Source organism: Drosophila yakuba, chromosome 2R (assembly GCF_016746365.2).
Source record: "Drosophila yakuba strain Tai18E2 chromosome 2R, Prin_Dyak_Tai18E2_2.1, whole genome shotgun sequence".
Taxonomy (NCBI): Eukaryota; Metazoa; Arthropoda; class Insecta; order Diptera; family Drosophilidae; genus Drosophila; species Drosophila yakuba.
Window position 1 is genome coordinate 9638788 of NC_052528.2, and position 20809 is coordinate 9659596.

Consider the following 20809-nt stretch of genomic DNA (forward strand, 5'->3'; position numbering starts at 1 on the left):
AGCTACAGCGAATGTATCTTGTAGCTACAAGTTGGCGGCGCAGTTCGAATGCGAGCTGTGTGTGAGTGAAACTGAACTGAAACCGAAAGAGTACAAAAAAAATCCAGCACACTCGCACACAAAAATACAACAAAATCGACAACAACAAAAAGAAAAACACCACAACAAAAAATCGCTGACCTCATTATTATTTTGTGTATATATGTATGTATGTACGTGCATTCTCCGCTTGGATTGCTGGCTTCGTATTTTTTTCGCTGCTCTTTTGAGACCGCGGACTGCACCAGCTCAAATGTGAGGCAACTGTGCCTTGATGAGATACCCATAGCCATAGACGCGTATCTGCTGGATGCGATTTGCATTTGCATTCGCCGCGATAATCCCAAGCTCTTTTGAAACGCCAATGAAATTCGAAATCCATTTCACAATCTCATCTTGCGCGGGCGACCGATATGTCCGTCAAACCAAATGGAATGTAAATCACAATTTGATGGGTCTATGGCGGGGAATTTCCGCCAAGGATTAAATTACGATTATGTGATTGAATAGAAGTAATTTAAGGTTACCCATTTCTCCTATTTCACCCATTTACCATTTTTTTACGCACTTATATATGTACTTTGAAATTAGAGGTTTCACTTTCCTGACCTTTTTTCCATAAACTTATTGGTTTTTTTTTTGTAAACTCTTTGTAAATCACTGTTATTATCCATTATTCAACAATTCGCCTTAGCTTCTTCTTCAGACGTTAATATTAGTGATATATTAAGTTTGAATCTTTACCCTTTTGCAATAATGTAGCTTGTTAAGGGATTTATTAACATTGAATCTAAAAGCAATACACATTCTACTGAGATTCCCTAACTATTTTCATCATAATTTACAGGTGCCACCTGTAATTGACTTGTTGTAACATAGTATTTTAATTTCAAGGCAGTGTAATCAATGGCAGAATTCCAAAGATGTGAAATACAATACCCGGAATATTTTTACCCAAAAGTAAATACGAGCCTAAAACTAAGGACAGCGAGTCCTTTAAACTTACCACATGAACACTGCTCTGCAGCTGTCCGGCTAACATGGTTTGGGCCTGCTGGTGTTGCTGGTGTTGCTGATGCTGCTGCTGCTGGTGCTGCTGATGCTGCTGCTGCTGGTGCTGCTGCTGCTGATGCTGCTGCGAGGGATCAGGCAGCTTCTTGTCGGTCTTCTTGGCCGCTCGCTTGTTCTTGCTCTCGAGGAAGCGCTTCTGCAGGACGGTGGTCTCCTGGTTCTGCTGCTCGCAGACGGTGTTGAAGGCCTGCTCATAGCGTGGCACGCAGTCCGTCTGCCGGCGGCGGTAGTTCTCCATGCGGCGTCGCAGCCGATCGACGACCGGCATCCGCTTGGCGGGCATAGTGTCGCCCGGAGCGGAGGGAATCGCTCCTGGATTCGCAGGGCCGCCAGCTCCGTTGCCGCCAGTGATTCCAGCAATGCCGCCTGTTGCTCCCAGGTTGGCATTGTAGGGCGAGTGTTGTTGCTGCTGCTGCTGTTGCTGTTGCTGCTGCTGCTGCACTTGGATCTGCTGCTGTTGCTGCGCCTGGGCATTGTGCTGCTGCTGTTGCAGTTGCAGCTGCTGTTGCTGCTGCAGGTGGAGGCCCAAGTGTTGCTGGTGCAACTGGAGATTCAAATGTTGCTGCTGCTGTTGTTGCTGCTGCTGCTGCTGTTGCTGCTGCTGGGCGACGGCGGCTGCTTGGCTGGCGCTCTGGAAAACTGGCAGGCCGCCCGCATCCATAAATGCGTCCGTGGTGAGGCTTTCGCTGGCGCTCGTTGCTTCGCAGCTTTCGTCTCAGTCGGCGACGAACGCTGACGGCGACGAAATCGCGAAGAACAAGGCGGCGACAGCGGCGGCGAATAAATATATATGCGTGTATATAGGTTGTCTATATCTGATATCGTCTGTTGTTGCTGGCAGCGCTGCTGATTGCTGCTGCTGTTTCCGCGCTGCACGACCGGAAATGCCTATTCAACGCGGAGAGGTGTTAGGAATATCGCTGCTGCGGCAGGTGAAAGCAGCCACAAGAAAACCAAGTCCACATCCTGTGGCAAGTCCTGCAAAAAGAAAATGAAAAGCAACGCTTTAGCTTTATGTTTTTTGTTGTTAAATCTATCTTAAGCCAAAAGTAAAAGAATTACTTTAGCTCCCAAATATTAATCAATTTCTATACTAATATACTAGTTCAAAATTCCCGCTGGTTATCTGTCCCAAGGTCATATTTACGCTATGCACCAGTCGCATTTCCACTTAAATTTCGGCGATTGTAGATCAGTTCGAAGCTAAACTAAATACGTACGAAACGATAAGAACCGGAAAGTGAGAGCAATAAAAAGAAAGAAAGAGAGAGCATATGAGTGATGTCAATACGAGTACCTTATAGTAGAAACCACAACAAATTAAAAACAAAGTAGATCGACAAACACACTTTCCAGAAACTGATAAAAACAATGCAAGCTACAGTTGAAAAAATTCCCCCACTAAAAAGTTGTATTTCAACATTTAAAGAAAAACTTAAAAAATAAAAGTATTTACAATACAACGTAGGCTGAACTTCTAGAGACGAAAACTCCACCATTGATAAGAGTTTTTAAGGCGAATTTACAGTGAGAAAATTTTTGTTCTTAATTATTATTCTTTATTTTACTGAGAAAAGTATCGGAGAAGTCGTTTTTTTTTACATTAAGTGGTTCTCGTATTGATCATCCTATTAGGTTGGTCCATATTCGTCTTTATGAGCTAACTTTGTTCTGTACTTAATTATAAACGTCTTTTTGCTCAGTGAATCAGGCAAAGCTGATTAAAGCCAATAATCGCTGGCAAAACGCGAGCGGCCGTTGCGCGTTTTCTTATACACATTCGCATTCGCGTGTCTCGAAAAGGCGAGAAGCAGAGAACAGTACAGAACAGAACGGAACAAAACAAAGCCAAATGGAATCGACGTCAAATCGGAATCGGAATCGGGATTGAGAGACTGACAACAAACACAACTGGCCTGCGCCGCGTCTGGCGGTTGAATGAATGACTGATGGACGGAGCAGAGCGGTTGGCACACGGCGAGCGGTTGGAGCTCGGTGGTGCTTTCAATGGCTTGGCTTGGCTTGGCTGTGGGCTTGGACGGTGCCGAGTAATCGGTGGTGCCGAGTGCGCCGAGTGGAGCTACATGGGCTCCACCACCACAGCGAACGACAGCCGACGACGAACTTTGGATGTTGCAGAGGCGCAAATGAGCAGAAAACCTTTGGCAACTTATGACTGATGGGCAATACAGGAGAGCCCTACAAAGTTATTATTATTCTAGTTTTTGTTATCTTATCTTTAATATCAAGATTTTAAAATCTTAAAACCAACTAAACTTTTTAAATAATGCTTTATCCTCGAGTAAAAGAAAGTATTTTTATTTATCTATATGTATTTATATATTTTATCTTTTATTTATTTGTATTTATACAACATATACTTAAAAAATGTTTTCAATATACTGTTAATGTGGAAAAAATATATTTAGCTACGTTTTGATTTATTTATGATTTAATTTTCAATTAAATACAATATAGTATTTCGCGGTTGTCCCTTTTATGGAAGCCTGCCTGTTATAGGCTGTGCGGCACGTGGATGAAAGGGGGTGGAACCATCGGGGTGATGCAGGCAAATTAAGCTGTAAACAAGAGGCGAGATGAGAAGGCTAAGCCAAGACCCTAAGCCCAAACTCCTCGGCTGCAGTGGAAACTGGTTTTGGGCCTTCAGTTCAAGTCGAAAAATGGGGAACCTTTGGTGGAAACGCCAGCGCGACTTTACTCGCGTTCGAAACAAAAACAATAATCCACTCGCATACAAGCGAACGGCGGTTCGGCCGAACCGAATAGCAGGCGCGCAGCAACTGCAGGCAGAGAAAGCGGCCGAACGGGAGAGTGGGTGGCTGGGGGAGCGAGAAGGCAACTGGCGAGTGCGAATGAGCGAGACAGCAGGGCTGTTGCCTCTGCGCGAGAAAGCAAGTTATGTTATGGAGTGTACAGAACAATGTTGTAAACGAGTGAGTGCAATTAAGTGAGTGAGAGTAACTGAGTGAAAGAGCAAAGACAAAATCTCACGTCACGGAATCTCAGGGATGAAAAAAAGGTCAGCGATTTATAGAAGAGCGATTTGTTTGCTATTCTTTGCTAATGTTGTTTTTGTTTTCGCTACTGGGTTTAATTAAAAAACAAAACTCCGTTAACCCATTGAGGTAGGTGTCAAATAGAAGGGAAAGACAACTAAATGAGTCAAAAACACACGTAATCACGAAATGCTTCTCATTTGCGGAAATTTGAAATCTGCGGAAACAAATCTTAAATGTTCTTAACTTCCAAATGAAATAATCTTTTATAAAGAAATTACGAACTAAACATTTTAAATACAAAAACCAAAACTTTAAGTGATAGCAAGATAAGAAAAGAGTTATCGAGAGCCGCGCCATTCTTAAGGGGAGTGGAATTTTCTTGGTTTTCTTGGGATATCATTAAATTTCGGCAGCGAACTTCAGAAAACCGTTTTCATTTTGGAGCGCAGAAACCAATCGAAAGAAAAGAAAAGACACTTTCTTGAGAAGCGAAAACTTTATGAAGCTTGTGATTATTTCTGTTAATGTCTCGACATTAACATTTTATTACGATTGGAGGCGAGTGAGATAACTTATGAGGAAAAACTGCAAAGTGATTCAGTGTCACAGGAACATATTTCTAGGTACAGCGGAAAGAAAATTGCAAATGAAAAAAGTGTTTAAAAAGTATCGTATAATTTTATAAAAATATAACTTAATATTTTACCGAACGCATAATAAGTTTTGTAGTTTAAAACACATTTCATTATTACATCTCATTGCTCTAACAATTTGTTTTAAAAATCCATACATAACATAATTTCAGTATTTTCATTTAATTATATTGAATAAATGAAAAATTCATCCTCAGCATTTAATGCTCCTCAAATTTGTACATAAATCCAGTACAATTTTATCTCACAGATTTTTACCCAATGATCTCAATTCCAAATAGAGCGCCAACAAGAGAGAGCACTATATTTGTATACACAGGCAGTAACAGTTTTAGAGTGAGAGAGAAAAACACGAAGGTCCACTGTTAAAGCTTCCGTGGGACTTTAACATCGACCGGCGGACACGAAAACATTGCAAAATCGGCACGAATTAAAAAATCGCCGGCGACGACAGAAACGCGACAGAAACGGACGGTAGTCCGTCTCGCGTTTCTCGCAGCGCCCAAAACCGAAAAACAGCGTGCGGCATTTGATGCGGAATCGCATTGAATCCGAAACACAGCCAGAAGTGAAACGGCGGCGACTTACGTCGCGCGTCTATCGCAAAAACGAACAGGCGCCCAGCGCCGGCAGCAGCGCGATTGTGGTGCGTTTTCAGCCGCCGCTGTTAGTGCTCAAAACGGTTATGCCTGCGAAGAGAGCACAAGAGCGAACTATTTTATTTTGTTTCCATGCGCCAGTGTGTGTGTGTGTTTGTGTGAATATGCTGTGAGCTCCACAGAAAACTATTTGTACCCAGCAATTGAAATACAATTTTGATTCACAAAAGCGTTGATGACGTTTTTATGAAACGTCATAATAAGTTAAACAAAGTTTAATGTTCTAATGACTTAACCACATGCATAAAGAATTTTAATACAGAAAATAAGTTGTTGAAGTTTGATTAGTAATATCAATCACGTTATCTTGTATTAAAAAAATAATGGTACAGGCGGAGTTGGGATTGCAATGCATTGTATTTTATCTATCAATAGAAATAACTAAAAAAAAAACAAACATCGGAACAATACAACTTTTTCAACATGTAGCCACAAATAGTATTAATATTTATGTCATTTGCATTTTAATAATAAATTGACGTAAGCATCGAAGCTACTTATATAATTTCATGCAGTACTATTTTATCTGTTAATCTGATCATAAAACGCCCGTCAGCATTGGAATTAATGAATTAATTTGGTAGCTGCAAAAACCGCTTGCGTTTCCAATCGCAAGCCGAAAAAAATGCGGTTTTAAACGCGACCGGCGAGAAGATACATTTTATTGCAAATGGAGAAGCGGCGAAGATGGCTGAAAGTCGTCGGCTGGCTGAAACGTCTGTTGGCCCATGAGAAAACGACGCCAAACAAAATGGTGCCGCCTCCAGTGACGAAAGCGACAAGCCAACTAACTAGCCAAGTTACTAACAACCAACGACTAACGACAAACGCAACACAAAGAGAACGACAAACGACGACGGCGGCGACAAAAAGTCAATTTTATCGGAAACTAACAGGCTGCAAGCAGCCGGAGAAAGCAAAGCAAAGCTGGGGCGGAAAAGCCAAGGTGGACTTTCCACTTTTCGTTTGTCTGGCCTGGAAAAGCTCTCTTTCTCTATTCCTCTATGGCTCGCCAGCGCTGGGCGCCTAATCCGAATTGCGAGAAAGATCCGCTTTTCGAGCCAAAAACCATCGAATAGCCCGGCAAGCACACAGCTCGCACAAATTTTCCGCCCAGAGCCACGCCCCCGAAATTCGGAGTGCCGCCCCCCTGGATGTCCGGGCCAAAATCCAAGCCATCCGGCCGGGACAAAGGCGAGCGGCAGACTGAGGGAAAATCAAGGAAAATTTTGAAGCCAAACCGCAGAAAGCGCTGGAGAAAAGTAGATGGCTATGTTGCTTTCGCAGGGGGTGTGGCGGGGGGTAGTTATTCGAAAAGGGGGTGGTGCTTGGGTGGAAAGTACAGAACCAACATCTCAGTGCAATTAACTTGATTGTCTCTGCACATGCGCATTGTGGAAAACTCCAATCGTGTACTATGTTTACCCAAATGCTATCGTATTAATTTGGCTTTCCCGTAAATTGTGCAGTTTTACCGATTTATGGTCAAGCTGTTAAAGTTATTAAATATTAATAATGGGGTTAATTATAGGGAAATAATATAAATATAGCAGCCAAAAGTATTATTACTATTTGTACTCTTTCTCTATTAGTTTATGTGTTATAAAAATAAGCTTCAAATGTATTATACTTTAATAGCAATATAATTATAATCATTTGTTTTGCAAACGTGCATAAAATGAAATACGACCCAGTTGTATAATTAATTGATAAGAAAATGAGCCAAAGTATTTTATTTACACAAGCCGCTCAATAAACCGGAAATGCCATCTCTGGCTTTACTTTTCTCAGCTAAATTGTGATTCTATAGTATATCATTTCGAAAAGAAGATAACACATTGAATCGCAGGATTTTAGTTCACACGCAGGGCGAAACCGCAAGCATTCGCCATGATGTATAAATAAAAATCGAGGAAAGCCCACAAGTAGATGCAAATTGTTGGCCAGCTGCAGCTGCAGCAACAACAGCAACACATCAGCAGCAGCAGCAACTTCGCCTCCAGCAACATCAAACGGCAATCGCAGCAACAACAGGTCCCGAAACAGATGTCGTGCGATTCTTTGTGGAGTAGGGCATGGTGGGGCTGAGAGGAGTTGGGGAGTATCTTGCAACAGCTGCAACATGCAACATTATCGTCGATGCTGCTGCAACATTGCAGAGGGCGCCACTGTTGTTGTTCCATGCCACCAGCGATGCGGCGCTCAGAAAATCCAGCCTGCCGGTACAGTGGTAAAATGCTAAAGTGGCAAGTGCCCCACCAGCGGGATACACAACACACAACACAACACACACAAATGCACATACACACTCTCACGAACAAGGAAAATTCGCAATAAGGCAACAACACAATACGAAATAAAAGCCACAACGGCAACGGAACCGGTTGTTCAAACTAGCACAAAAAGTAGTCGAGGAAAAAGAGGAGACCATTGTATGGCTACTCCTTCTGAGCTCCCAATCCCAAAGAGCCCCAACTACAACTGGGCGATTTCTCGAACATGCCGGGCACTTACTTCATTACCCGCCACTGAAAACATAAGATACTTCAAAGGATTCGAAGGAATCTTGTGGTTTTTAACTCGACAGATACTATTGGATACTAAAACGACGCAGGAACAGAAATCCAAAGAACAATATACAATCTTCAATAACTAAAGAGTTCATTATGATTACGGCCTGTTTAAACAAGACAAATTCCCAATATTTGCGGAAGTCATGTGATGACTTGAAAATACAATAAGATAAGGGGTTATCAAGGGGTCATTATGTTCCTATAATTATGTTGTTATCAAATGGAAACGTGGACACTGCGAATTTATTTCTTACATTGCTTAAAGCATATATTGCTTATAGTTCTCGATGGTTGATGCTTTGAATTTTTGTTTGCCCAGCTATGTATCATATAGGAACGCACTCCTCTCGACTCGTTGGAACCCGTCTCTGCACAGCTGCCTGCACCCATTTAACCCATGTTGTACAACAATTTAACGGCCAACCACTCGCTGAGGCTCTTCTGCAGAATGCCGCTCGAATCTTCTGCTCGCAGGGGTGACTTTCCACGGGAGGAAAGGACGGAAAACCCATAAAACGAATAGGACAATGAATAAATGCCTGACTGCCTGCCAACTTTAATTAATTTTCTATTTCTGTTTTCATGCTACACGATTGCCGAAGAGCGTACCACTTTTTGAACGATTCAAAATTATTCAATACGTTCGTGGGGTTAAAGTAAATACATATACATATTATAAATTCGATTATAGTGTGTCAGCCCTTGAAGCCTTTGCATTATTCTGTAAAGTGCTTGATAATTCTGTGCAATAAAACGAAATGCTTTTACTTTGATCAGTTGCCTACAAAGTATCTTGAGTCCACAGTAGAAAACCGGTTTTTAGCAAGGATATGCCATTATTTGAAGCGCTCTTGAGGACTTTTGCAAACATACATACATTTGTGTGTTGGTACTTAAATGTAAATGTACCTGGGCAGGTGCGAGTAATCCGCGAAAGGACTCAGTGCGGAACGAGGCATGACGAGGAGAGCCTGTCGCTCGTATCCTCCAAGTCGAACCCACAATTGCTCTTCCGGTTCCATCCCCACCACTTGTCCCCTCATTTTGTGCCCCAGAATTAACCCCTCACTCGCCGGTCCCGCTAATGAAGTCTTAAATTGTCTGTCGTTTCGCAATGCTTTTTGCTAAATTAACAAACAGCGCGCGGAAAACTATAAAAAAAGGAAAACAAATAAAAAATTAAACGGGGTCCGGTCTCTGCTTTACCCATCTGCCCCCCACCCCCAACCCCCTTCAGCACTCCCAAATCCCCTTTTATATTGCGCTTAAATATTTATGAGCTACACGTGACGATGGCTGAAAGCCATGAAATTGTCGCTAAGCGATGAGCTGAAAACAAATAAAATTATAACATTTAACTCGTGGAATAACTTGAAAAGTTATATTTGCTAGTTTTCATAAACAGCATTAAAACTAACGACTGTAAAAGATTTCCACATTTAGTAGAAGCTTTAACATAAAAATGCTTATAATTAGCATTATACCATCGCATTTCCTTCTTAGATATTAACTTCCTTGTTTTGTTTTTACGAATTAGAGAACATCCAACATATTAATTAATTAATAAACGGCCAATTCCACGCTTACTAATACATGTTTAAGATGGTTTTCTAAGTACGAAATGCCATTTAGACAGTCTTGTGCCCACAAAACATTTTCTAGTTTTCTATTTATTTTGTTTTATGGGCGCGAAAGTTGATTAACGTTAATTAATTCATGCTGCGAGTGGCGTTTATATTTGAACAAATTGGAACTAAACGAGATGTTCGAGTGCCCGGAAATGCACACACACACACACTCGCATACACACACAACCGCTGAGATACAAGATGCAAACACACAGATACAATGTTTGACCCAGTAATTAAGGCGTGTTTAGCAGGCGCATTTCATGAGGCTAATTAATGAAGTTCAGTCCATCAGCATGCAGCTTCATATCGCCCTCCCGCTCACCATTTCCCATCTCTTTTTTCTTCTTGGCAACCTGTTTTCCCTTGGTCTTGTGTACACAACAAAAGCAATTTCAGGGAAAACATTTCTCCCATTTTTCTAGTATTTTTCTTTTCTCTATTTTCCTCGGTTACTTAGTAGATGCAACCAAAAACGCTCCAGGCTCGTAAGCGCAAACAAATTAAACGCAGCAAAGGAACGAGGAAGATGAACAGAAATACAGTAAAACTGGTCGAAGAAGAACAGTCTAAGCCAATGTTTATAGAAGTACACATATGCCATTAACGATTCAAATATCGAACAAATATCAAATATCATAACTTCTGATGTATACAATATATGACTTATGTAGACATTTAGTTTTGCAGTGAAATATGTAAATAATAGGGGCTATACCTAGTCCCCAAAGTTTGGTTTGTGTAGCGAATTATAATAACTCGTCGTTGTTTAGATTAGAAGATAGTGATTCTTAAGTGAAAAAGTATTAGTTTTTAGCTAAGCAAGTTCGACCCCATTTTTTAAAAAAACCGATGACAGCAACAAAAATCGAAGGGAAGCCGCACAAAATGTCCAACAAAACAGCGACGCCGACAGCGCGGTAGCGGCGCAGCAACAGAGGCGGCAGCGTGGGAGTTTCGTTAACAGCTGTACCCCAAAACGCGCTCTCTCTTTTGTTCTCTCAGCACGTAACAACATCCCTGCGTCACACTTTGTTATTGCTGTTGCTGTTGTTCCTGTGGGCTGTTGCTGTTGTTGTTGCTGCTGGTGTGGTTGGTGCTGCTGATGTTCCTGCGCTGCTGCTGCCCAAGTTGTTGTTGGCTTTTTGTCACAGGTCGTTGCACTACCAATACCCATGCAACAAAGAGAGCGATGTACGCTGTACAGTGTGACACATGCAGGCCGCTCGGACGGCAGTCGTCGACAAAAGCGAGCAGCAACAGCAGTAACAGCAACAATAGCGCAGCATCAGAAACCCCCTTCACCACCCCTGTGCGACCGACAAAACCGACGTAAGCCCCTGACCATCCAAAAACTCCATGAGTGATGCGAATGTATCTTTGTGAGTGCAGGATCGAGATAAAGATATATTTATCCTGCCCAGAAATATTGTTATTCAGTTCTATTCAAACTATTTATCCATTTATTTATGAGAGTTAAAAAACAACTAAATGTTACTCAATAAAAATATTATTTTTAACATTTTTAGAACTAACTGACTTACAACAAAATCTATTAAAATAAAATCAGCACTTTCAGCCATTACTTAAATATTAGCTTAAAATCACGCACTAAATTTTTATACTAAGCAAACATATACATTTGTAGATAATTAGGGTCAAAACAATAAATTATTTATCTCCACCAATGTCTAAACATCATTCCAACCACTCAATAAAGTAGTGAATAGTAAATTCCACGTGCTTCACACAAATGTTATTGTAATTTTTATATGCCTTCAAAGTACGCACAAATAGCGATAAGAAAACTTTCCATAATAACTGAGAAAAGTGTATTGACATTTCGATCATTGTTGCTCAAGACCTGTTCGCACCTCCCAACTGCCCCATAAATTGACAATCTTGAAATGGAAATTTCCTTTGCCAATCTTTTAGCTGAATTCATTTGCTTGGAAATGCAAATCCACAAGGGTATAAGGAATTCGGACATAAATATGTAATGAATCAAGTGGCTGCAGGTTTCCATTAAAAAGGCCCAATTAAAACCAAGTGGAAATCTTGTTGGGAGATCAAGGAGTTATTTTCCCCATTAATCCTTTCGTATATTTTCGTATTTTTTTTGGGGGGAAATTTTAAAGAATATAGTCAAGTGGTACCAAAAAAAAAAAATTGTTGTGTGATTATTTTGTGTATCTCGCGGGGCATAAAAGAAAAGCATTCAAATGAACTTTTCTCGCTGGTATGGTTGTTGTTCTTGTTGTACGTGGCACAAGTGCGGCCGCATGCTCAAGCACACACCCATACACCTAAAGAAGGAACCAGAAAACGTGTTGAGTGGCAAAAAAGAATAATAATAATAAAAAACAAGAATGAGCGCTTTAAGCACTTCAGGTTAGACCAACGCGATACCCGCTAGTAACCGACAGTTGGCAAACGGAGCTCTTTAGAATTTCATCTCACTTAAGACTTAATTTCAAGAGTATAAAAAAGTGCATTAGGAATTTTTAACAAAGCCATTTAGAGTTAGAGGAGCACTTTTTACTACCACTAAAGTTTTAAGGACTTGTCAGGATTTTGAGAGCATGCTTTCTTTACATAGATTATTACTGATTACATTTTGTTTCCGAATTATAATCAGATTGATTTTAATGATCAATCATGATATATTTTTCTTTCTTACGCAAAAACAATATACCCTACGTAATCTCGGTGTGCAGGGTATAAAATCAAGTAAAGAATACCAAACAAAAACAAGCCAAACAGAGATAGGGCTCCTTCTGCCTAGCAAATTTCATATTCAACATATTCTCCACCTTTTTCACCCTTTTTCCAGGCAATTTGATTTTTGCAAAAGTTGAGTGTTTCCCCAAACATTCTGTTTTCCCCGTATCCCAATTTAAAGTTTGTGATTTTAAATGATTAATGTTCAAGTCGAGATTTCGTACAATGATTGATTAATTAACGTTGACAACCCAACGGCAAAGAAAACAAAAATTGCCGACACACGCACACCCTTTCCGTAAACACACACAAACACAAAGGCGGTCTCTTTCGGTTGTCCAGTTTTCCAAAACTTCTTTTTTTAGTTAATAAATTGACTTCCATTTTCGTTACGGTCTTTTCTTATCCCCTTCTTCCATCTACATGATATTATTGTTGCCGTTGCGTTTCCCACCCAAAAGCATTTTCCTATGAAATCTGAAACGATGGCTCTGCGGACGTTGATGTGTGTGTGGCCAGGTTTTAGCCTTGATTGATTCGAAACCGAGTTTAGTTAGCCCGAGAAACCGTAAGGGGTAGTAGAGATCAATGCACAGAGAGAAATCAATGTGTTCTTCATGGATACTTTTGTTATTAAGAAAATGCAGTAAAAAGTCATTGTTATTAAAATACAAGGCTTAAGGGATTGGAATACATTCCGATTACGAATGTGGCTTGAGAAATGTTTACAAATATTGCTCTAGCTTTTCTCTCAGTGTTCATATTTCCTTTGCAGTTTGCCACTGTCAATCGAGTCTCTTTCTCACCTCAATTTCGAGCCATATGTGCGTGTGTTTGCAAAGGTGTACACGCAATTAATTATGTTGACAACTGACATCAATTGAAACGCTATCGGAAGGCAATCATCAAACATTAATCGAATGTGACATTCGGCAGGCAATTCTGAACTTTGCTTTTGTTCCCCAAGAATCCCAGTTGCTCCTTGTACATATGTATATGTACATATGTACATGTGTACATGAATATATGTATGGAAAGTGATTTTCCTGCTTAGACAAATAATGCTTTGCATGACTAAGGTCGATTTTCCGTCATGTAAGGGATATTTAATAGATACGGTTATTTGCTTACTGAAGTAACGTGTTTCAAGTGGCTTGGTGCTTATTCTACCATTATGAATATTGATTTCAATTAAAATTGCATATGCAACTGGTAAGTGTTATATGTTCATTGCTTTCTCCATTAATTTATAAAAAGTTGAATATGCAAACTATAAATTAAGAGGCCTCATTCAATGAGGTACATTTTGGTGAACTTAAGAAACAGTGAATATCTACGAGTGCCGAGCCATTTTACAAAGTCTCCCCAAATCGTATGTATGTACCCATAAATTGGTACTTATAGACAATCGCTGTATAAGTGTGCCACTACATAAATAGATTTCAGTACTGGATTGTTTATACATGCGCATATAGAATAGATTCCCTTATCGGTTCCGTTCTCCCGCAGCGGATCGTACGACCCCAAAAACGGGGGGTCTTGATTCCAACTGGCCCCAGATGAATCGGAGACGGATCTCATTACCTGAAACGCTTGCATTGCATATTCAACAAGATGACTACCAGTTTGTGGCTTGCGACAGATCCCCGCCAGATACCCAGATACCCCAGTTATCCCCGCTATATCTGCCCGATCAACGACCTCTCCCACCCGCGTTCAAAATTCCGTGGGCCATACAATGGGTGGCCATTCATCTTTACGTAATTTCGATATCAGAGTAGCGGCGCAGCGCAAACAACAAACAATAAGAAGGCAACACAAAATTGTTTCTTTGAAACAAAAGCACGGAAAAAGTGAAAGTCTAATTCAGCCACAGGGCGACCTAACTAACACAAACCTCGTCGAGTGAAGAGGGCACCGCGGACTTAGGCGGGTATAGTAATTATGGCAATGCCAAGTGAACTTAATGAGTGCATTTATAAGGAATCTCGAAATTCACTCTATTCTTCGTGGTTTCACTCGCTGTTTCCACTGCTCACAGCCCAGCGTCACAATCGAAAGTATCTCCGCATTTTATGGATCTACAATTGTTGCCAGATGTTTTAAACCAGTTTATTTGCCAAAGCCAATTCGAAATCTATAAAAATGTTTATTTATATACTATACAGACAATCGGTGTGCACATATATCTACATACGTGTTTATGCGGTCCATATGTACAGGAAATTCGATGTCGAGGCGATGCGAGACAGAGAATATGTTTAGACACAAAAATTTAAATAAATTTTATATAAAAATCCGATAATCACTGCCTCTGATTTTTTGTAAAACAAAGAAAGGCAACTGTTATATGCGACTTTTCATTGCTCTCACAGTAAATCGCATTAACCAAAATCCTTGTTTATCGAATGATAGACACTGAGAGTTTGTTATATAAACAAAATTAAGCCTTTTAAAAATACTTTAATTAGATGTTGAGTTAAGAAATTGTAATAATTTATTAAATGTTAGTAGTGTATTAAAACAGCAAGTGAAAAAACAAATTCCCACGCGTCATATTGAACCAACAAAAGCATCAGGAGTAGAAAAAGCTGCGAACCAAGTTAACAGGTTAACAGCCAACTGCTTTGGTTTGATTTCGACGGTTTCTGCTTTGGCTGGGAGCTAATTAAAAATGCATTCGACTTGGCCAACTAAGGCGACAACAACAAACAGGGCCGGGCAAAACAGCAGTTTAACCAATTAACATGTGAGGGCCAACTAAAAAGGCAAACAAATGAATGTAATGAGATGGGCGACTTGTCGATTATCCGAACACAAATAAAAACCACCACCCACAGCCACCCCGTTTTTATACGAATTTTGTGTACTTTTTTTTCTGCCTGATGCGGAAGATTGCCTAACTAACGAACCAGAAAGTATCTTAAGCAGAGCTGAACAGAGCAGAGTATCTGGCAGATGCGTAAGCGTGCCGGCAAATTTTCGATTCTTCACTCGGCACCCGAACTGAAAAACTGATTTATATTAACCCGAAAAAAGCTAAGAATCTCAAATGAATTTATACTACGACAAAAGGCAACGCACGTTTGATGTTGTAGATACATTCTGTTCATGTTGTTGCCGCTGCCGCGACGCAAGTACAACGGAAAACGGCGACGAGCAAGTACAAATACGAGTACGAGTACGAGTACGAGAGTATCTCTCGGGTTTTTCGGACGTGGACGTACGAGTATCTGGGCATGAGTATCTGGTTCCGCGACGCCACTCAGCACGTTCATTATGGCATTTTGTCAGAAACAAATTTCAGAGTCGCTCTCGCCCCGAAAGTGTGCCTGTATCTGAATCCGTATCCGTATCTGTATCTGATGTATCTGTATCTGTGCTTCTGCCGTTGCTGTTGCCTCTGCTGTTGTTGCTGCTGGTGCTGCTGCTGCGGTTTGTTGCGCGATAAGCATACGGATATGTCAGTTAATTATTTGTTTATATTTCGTATTGCCTCGCTCTCTTAAACTGTACACACTCGCCCCGTTCGTTCATGTGCGATGTACACATTTCGTCGCCATCGATACGCGTTTATGTGGTCTAGACTCTAGAGTCTAGACTCTAGCGCTAAGGGGATCTACATAAAGAGCGCTATGGCTAGATGTGTACATGGGCACATCTGTATCGTACATTTCGCATATGATTTTCTGCTGATTAAGGCAAAAGCAAACACACTCGGTCCACAATCCGCTGGAGTATGCCTGATCGCACTGTTTGCGATTGGTTTCCAAATGGGTGCGATGCCTCATGTTCCAAAACATCTCAAGATTATTTTATACAGAAGAATGTGTGACCTTACAGCTAAAACTTGAGTTTAATAGGCTTTGTTAATAGGTTTTCTTTCGTAAAGTTGTCCTTCTATGTTTTAGTTTTGCTTCAATTGATTAATGATGACAATTTTTGCAATGCTTGTAGATACTTTTATTTCTAAGGATAATTTCGGATTTTGGATATATATTTAACATTGTCTTATTTTTTACTAATTATTTATATTTTTCGGTAAATTTATATCGACATGTGTGTCGTTTCAAGGTAAGTATTAGTGATTATATTAAATGTGTCATTTAGCTTCGTTACATACTTTAACAGTAATCAAATAAATGTAGAGTTTATGAGGAATAAATAGTGATTTAAAGAAATGTATTTTCCGGCTATCAACCGCAAATAAAACTTTCAGTACCAGGAGCCAGAAATGTTTAAGCAAATTAATATCCGCATCTTGGGTCGGAGCAGCAAGTGCAGCTGCCACCGCTAATGTTGCCGCAGCAGCAACATCCGCGGCAACATTTACAGCAGCAGCAGCAAGAGATGCAGTGGCGGCAACAGCGGCAACATGTACAGCGGCAACAGCAGCAAGTTGTGGCAGCAGCGAAACAGGCGATAAGGAAGAAAGCATAGGCGGCCAACGCGAATGGGGGAAAATAGCTGGAAAACCGGTGCAGAAATGCCAGTCGCCGACGGCGAGGGGGACGTCGCAGTCGTCTGTGTCTGCGTCTCGTGCTTTCGCGAAAGATTCGCTGGAGTGTTGCTGGTGCAACAACTTGCCACATGCGACCACTGCACAATCGTGCGGTGAATGCAGCTGAGCGCCTGCTACAATGCAGCGACCGAACACCTGGAATGGGGCATCCACCTTCGGGATAGCCCGGACTCTCCAGCAACAGCTCCAGCTCCAGCTGCAGCTCCCTACGTATGAGTCCCATCGTCGAACCCCCCGCCAACATGCGATTCCCAAGTTCCATCTGCACTCGCATTCCCAGTGTCTCAGGTTGCGATTGCCCGCTTTTGAGGGCTGTTTTGCGGCATCAGGGATGTTTCACTCGAGGGTTGGGAATCCAGATATATTGGGTATTGGACCCAAACCCAAGCACACAAAACGAAATATAAAACAGCAAACTGTGGGTGAGGCCGCGCTGCTGCACAGGAGAAAAACCCGAAAAAAAAGCGTACAACAAAAGCTCAGCCAAAGCGGAAACCTGTTTTGGCCATCGAGCAAAGTGAGTTGAGTGAGCAAAGAGTTAAGTTGAGCAGCAGCATTGACCCCAACTGACTCAACGACAAAATATGCCACAGAAAAGGATGGCAACAGAGCGTCGGACAGAGACGGCAGACGCACAGAAGGAGATGGAGTTGAAGACTGGAGCCTCGGGAGATCTCTCGTATCCGAATAAATGCAGAACATGGTGCGAAATATTTAATACAAAAATGCTGAAAAGGAGTTTGGCCTGACAAAATAAAGCACCACACAAAACCGAGTACAGTGAAGAGTTGTTAGCTGAAAACATTAAAAAAACAGGAGCTTCTTTTTTAAAATTAAAATAGTACTAAAGGAACCGCTTGAAATTTCAGTCTAAACATACTTAAATTCTACAACAGCTCTTAACTAAATAAGTTATCTTGAAGTTATATTGAAGTTTCACTGCATTATTTATGTGTTTTTTAAATATTTCAAGGCTTATCTTAATATTATTTAGTCAAATCCAGAATAGTTAAGCATATATGTAAATACACATCACTTCAGACCCCAAATTACCTAAATTTTTTAGGATTTAAAGTCGAATAATCTTTTGATTAAAACTTTTACATTTTAGCGAAATAATAATTTTTCATTATTTCATAATTTTATTACTTTCATTGGTTTGATTAAAAGATTGTGATTTAGTGAACTAGGACTATAGTTCCAAAAATTAAACATATTTGTTACAGAAACTTCAATGGTCCGCAGTTCGCTATACAGAGGAGTACCTGTAGCTACCAACTGCAGCAGACGAAGCGAGGTGAGGCCAAGTAAACCTGTTTACAGTTCAAACTTCGCATTCGATATATTCGATGTGAACTCTTTTTTGTTGTGCCATAGTAAGTATGTTCGTCTGGCAGGTTCTGAGGCCGCTTCTTCTTGGCCAACCAAGTTGTCTTAAGCCACCTACGAAGTCGAAGCTTAGGCCGGGTTATCTCCAGCTTAATTGGGTCATTCACACGCGCCACTTGCCCACTGTCGATAGAGATGGATATACGTCTCCAGAGGGAGATAAAGATACAGCTGGAGACACTGCTGAAAAACACACACAACTTTTTCAGCCTAGCAACAACTTCCGGTGTCTCAAAGACGAACCGAACAAGAAACTAAAGACGAGGCATACATTACATGTTAGACCACTCGAAGACGTACATATGCGAAGACGGGGGCACAACAAACGGCGGTGAACAGAGGGAGATACACGTATGTAAAAAAAAGAAAAGACAAATAACACTGTTTATCAAGTGATGAAAAGCATTTAAAATGTCGAGTATGCCAGGTATTGTGCTTAAATGCATTCCCTTCATAGTTCTTCTGTTGGAATGCGTCTGATATTGGTAAAGAAATATTCAAAGAACATACATAATCTGAAGGCGGTAAAATATATGTAAGGTTATTTAGCCAAAAGATTCATCACTAACAACATCCTGTTTTATTTGGCCGTGGAACAAATGCTAAGAACAAATGCTAATAATATAGAATAGAATGTTTCGTAAGATAAGTACAAGGATTATACAGATTAATCAAATTAGTGTTAAAAAACTCTTAACTCTTTAATGATATTAAATTAAATATATTAAATTACTCCTTGCCCGAAAAATTGAATAAATGAAATATTTCTCGAATTGGGTTTAAAACAGAAGATTCTAGTATCTTACAGATTGAAAGAACGAAACAACGGTAGTTCTCTCCCACACACAATCGCTTCTACCTACAAGGATCAAACAAAATCAAAGGATCAACGATGAAGAAGAAGCAGAGAGAGAGAAAGAGAGAAAGAATCAAAGACAGGGCAAAAACAAAAACAAAGTCATCAGTCCAAAGACAAAGGCAAATAGATGGCCGTAAAAACTCAACCGACCACTTCTGAATGTGCGAGGGGGACGGCAAGATATGTGCATCCATCATTTTCTAGGCGATGCAAGACAAGCAATAGCAACAACCACAACAAAACTGCAGTTTAGGCTTAGGAAATTATTTGGCAATTCCCCAGCCTCACAAAACTGGTCTTGTTCCATTTTTAAAAGCCGAGCTTTGACTCAAGTTGCCTCAAACATAAAAACATCAATCATACGAAGTTCTACACGAAAAGCACTTCAAGGTCTTATCAACATCACAAGAAAAAAAGGCATTTCAAAACCCGAAATAGAACTGGTTTTGAAATGCGAAAAGCCACCCACAAGAAAATAAAACGCTATAAACTAATTAGGCGATAAGAGCGTTAACTTACTTACCCAGAAGCTGTGCTGATAATCCAACTTGATTTTGATTTCCTATGATTTACCCTTACTTGTGTTGTTATTTCAATTTAGCACTGATAAATGCTTTGAATTTTAATCCAACTGCAACAACAACAAGAACGACACAATTTTATTAGCTGGCCAATGCAACAACAATCAAAAGAGCACAAACTCTCTTCGCATGCCTTTGTGTGTGTGCAAAAATCAAAACAAAACACGGCAAAAACACTTAAAACTCAAAGAGAGAGAGAGCGAAAGAGAGCAAGAGAGAGTGATCCGTTTTGCTTTTGTTTTAGTTTTTAGTGACTGCAACATGTTGAATGTGTTTGCCCTAACGGTAAATGCTAGTGCTGCAATTTAAAAGTCCTCTGCTCGTCTCAAATTGAAAATAAACAATATAAAAGCGGCAATTTTCTTTTGCAACACAAAATCCACAATCACTCACATGAACACACACACACACACACATACATATATATATAACCGCACACCTTTGCAAAGGACGCTGTTGAGGGTTGCATTTTATGTTAAACATAATATAAATTATTTGCTTACTTTGATCTCACAATACACTGTTGGAAATATTCACTGTTATGTTATGTTATATGTCAGCATAAAACCGAAAAAACTAAACACGGTATCTAAAGAAAAATAAAAGAACACCGCCAACAAAATCGGTTGTTGAATTTCTTTTCACTTTAATATATGCCATTTGTTTGTTCAATTAGCATGCACTCTTTAGTTATTTGGTACAGTGTATTTTTTACGAGAATTGTCGACAATTTTCGAGCGCTAAAACAAAGAAACCGCGCTCGACGTTAAAAACCGCGTCCGACTGCCGCTGTTTTTTTGTTGTTTTGAGAGGCGCTAGTGGTGGAACGCAGGCGGCGAAAACATCGATGACGCTATCGATAAGGTCATGTCTTCAGTTGCCTACGATGTTTTTCGATTGAATGTCCGGCAGCACTGTTTACGATGTCATAAAAATTATATTTTATTTAAAAACCTGATTTTAAAATTAAGAAACTTATTTTGTTCAGGAAATGGCTTTTACAAATGTATTAATTTATTTAGCATCAATATAATAGTTGAAGACGTAGTTTAATATTTGTATGGGCATTTATTTGTACTCAACATTCTTATGCA

At 40.3% G+C, this 20809-nt stretch overlaps 1 protein-coding gene and 1 long non-coding RNA gene across 4 annotated transcripts in view; one reads left to right on the forward strand and one right to left on the reverse strand.

Annotated features, from left to right (window-relative positions):
• LOC6529874 (neurogenic protein mastermind) overlaps nucleotides 1–20515 on the reverse strand; it is a 66880-nt gene extending 46365 nt beyond the window's left edge. Inside the window, exons 1-3 of one of the 3 annotated variants that reach the window (XM_002090795.4) lie at nucleotides 20219–20515; nucleotides 19658–19765; nucleotides 1046–2088 (exon numbers count right to left, since the gene is read on the reverse strand). In XM_002090795.4, the coding sequence (XP_002090831.3) occupies nucleotides 1046–1771 (726 nt within the window). In that variant the 5' untranslated portion in view covers nucleotides 1772–2088; nucleotides 19658–19765; nucleotides 20219–20515. Of the gene's footprint in view, nucleotides 1–1045; nucleotides 2089–2712; nucleotides 3050–19657; nucleotides 19766–20218 lie in introns of those variants that run through there. The other 2 variants (XM_039373215.2, XM_039373214.2) reach the window with 2 other exon arrangements.
• Nucleotides 3855–13274, forward strand: LOC120321208. Its single transcript, XR_005560794.2, has 2 exons — nucleotides 3855–10975; nucleotides 11579–13274. It is a non-coding gene; the product is annotated as an uncharacterized LOC120321208 (long non-coding RNA).
• Nucleotides 20516–20809: the final 294 nt, after the last annotated feature.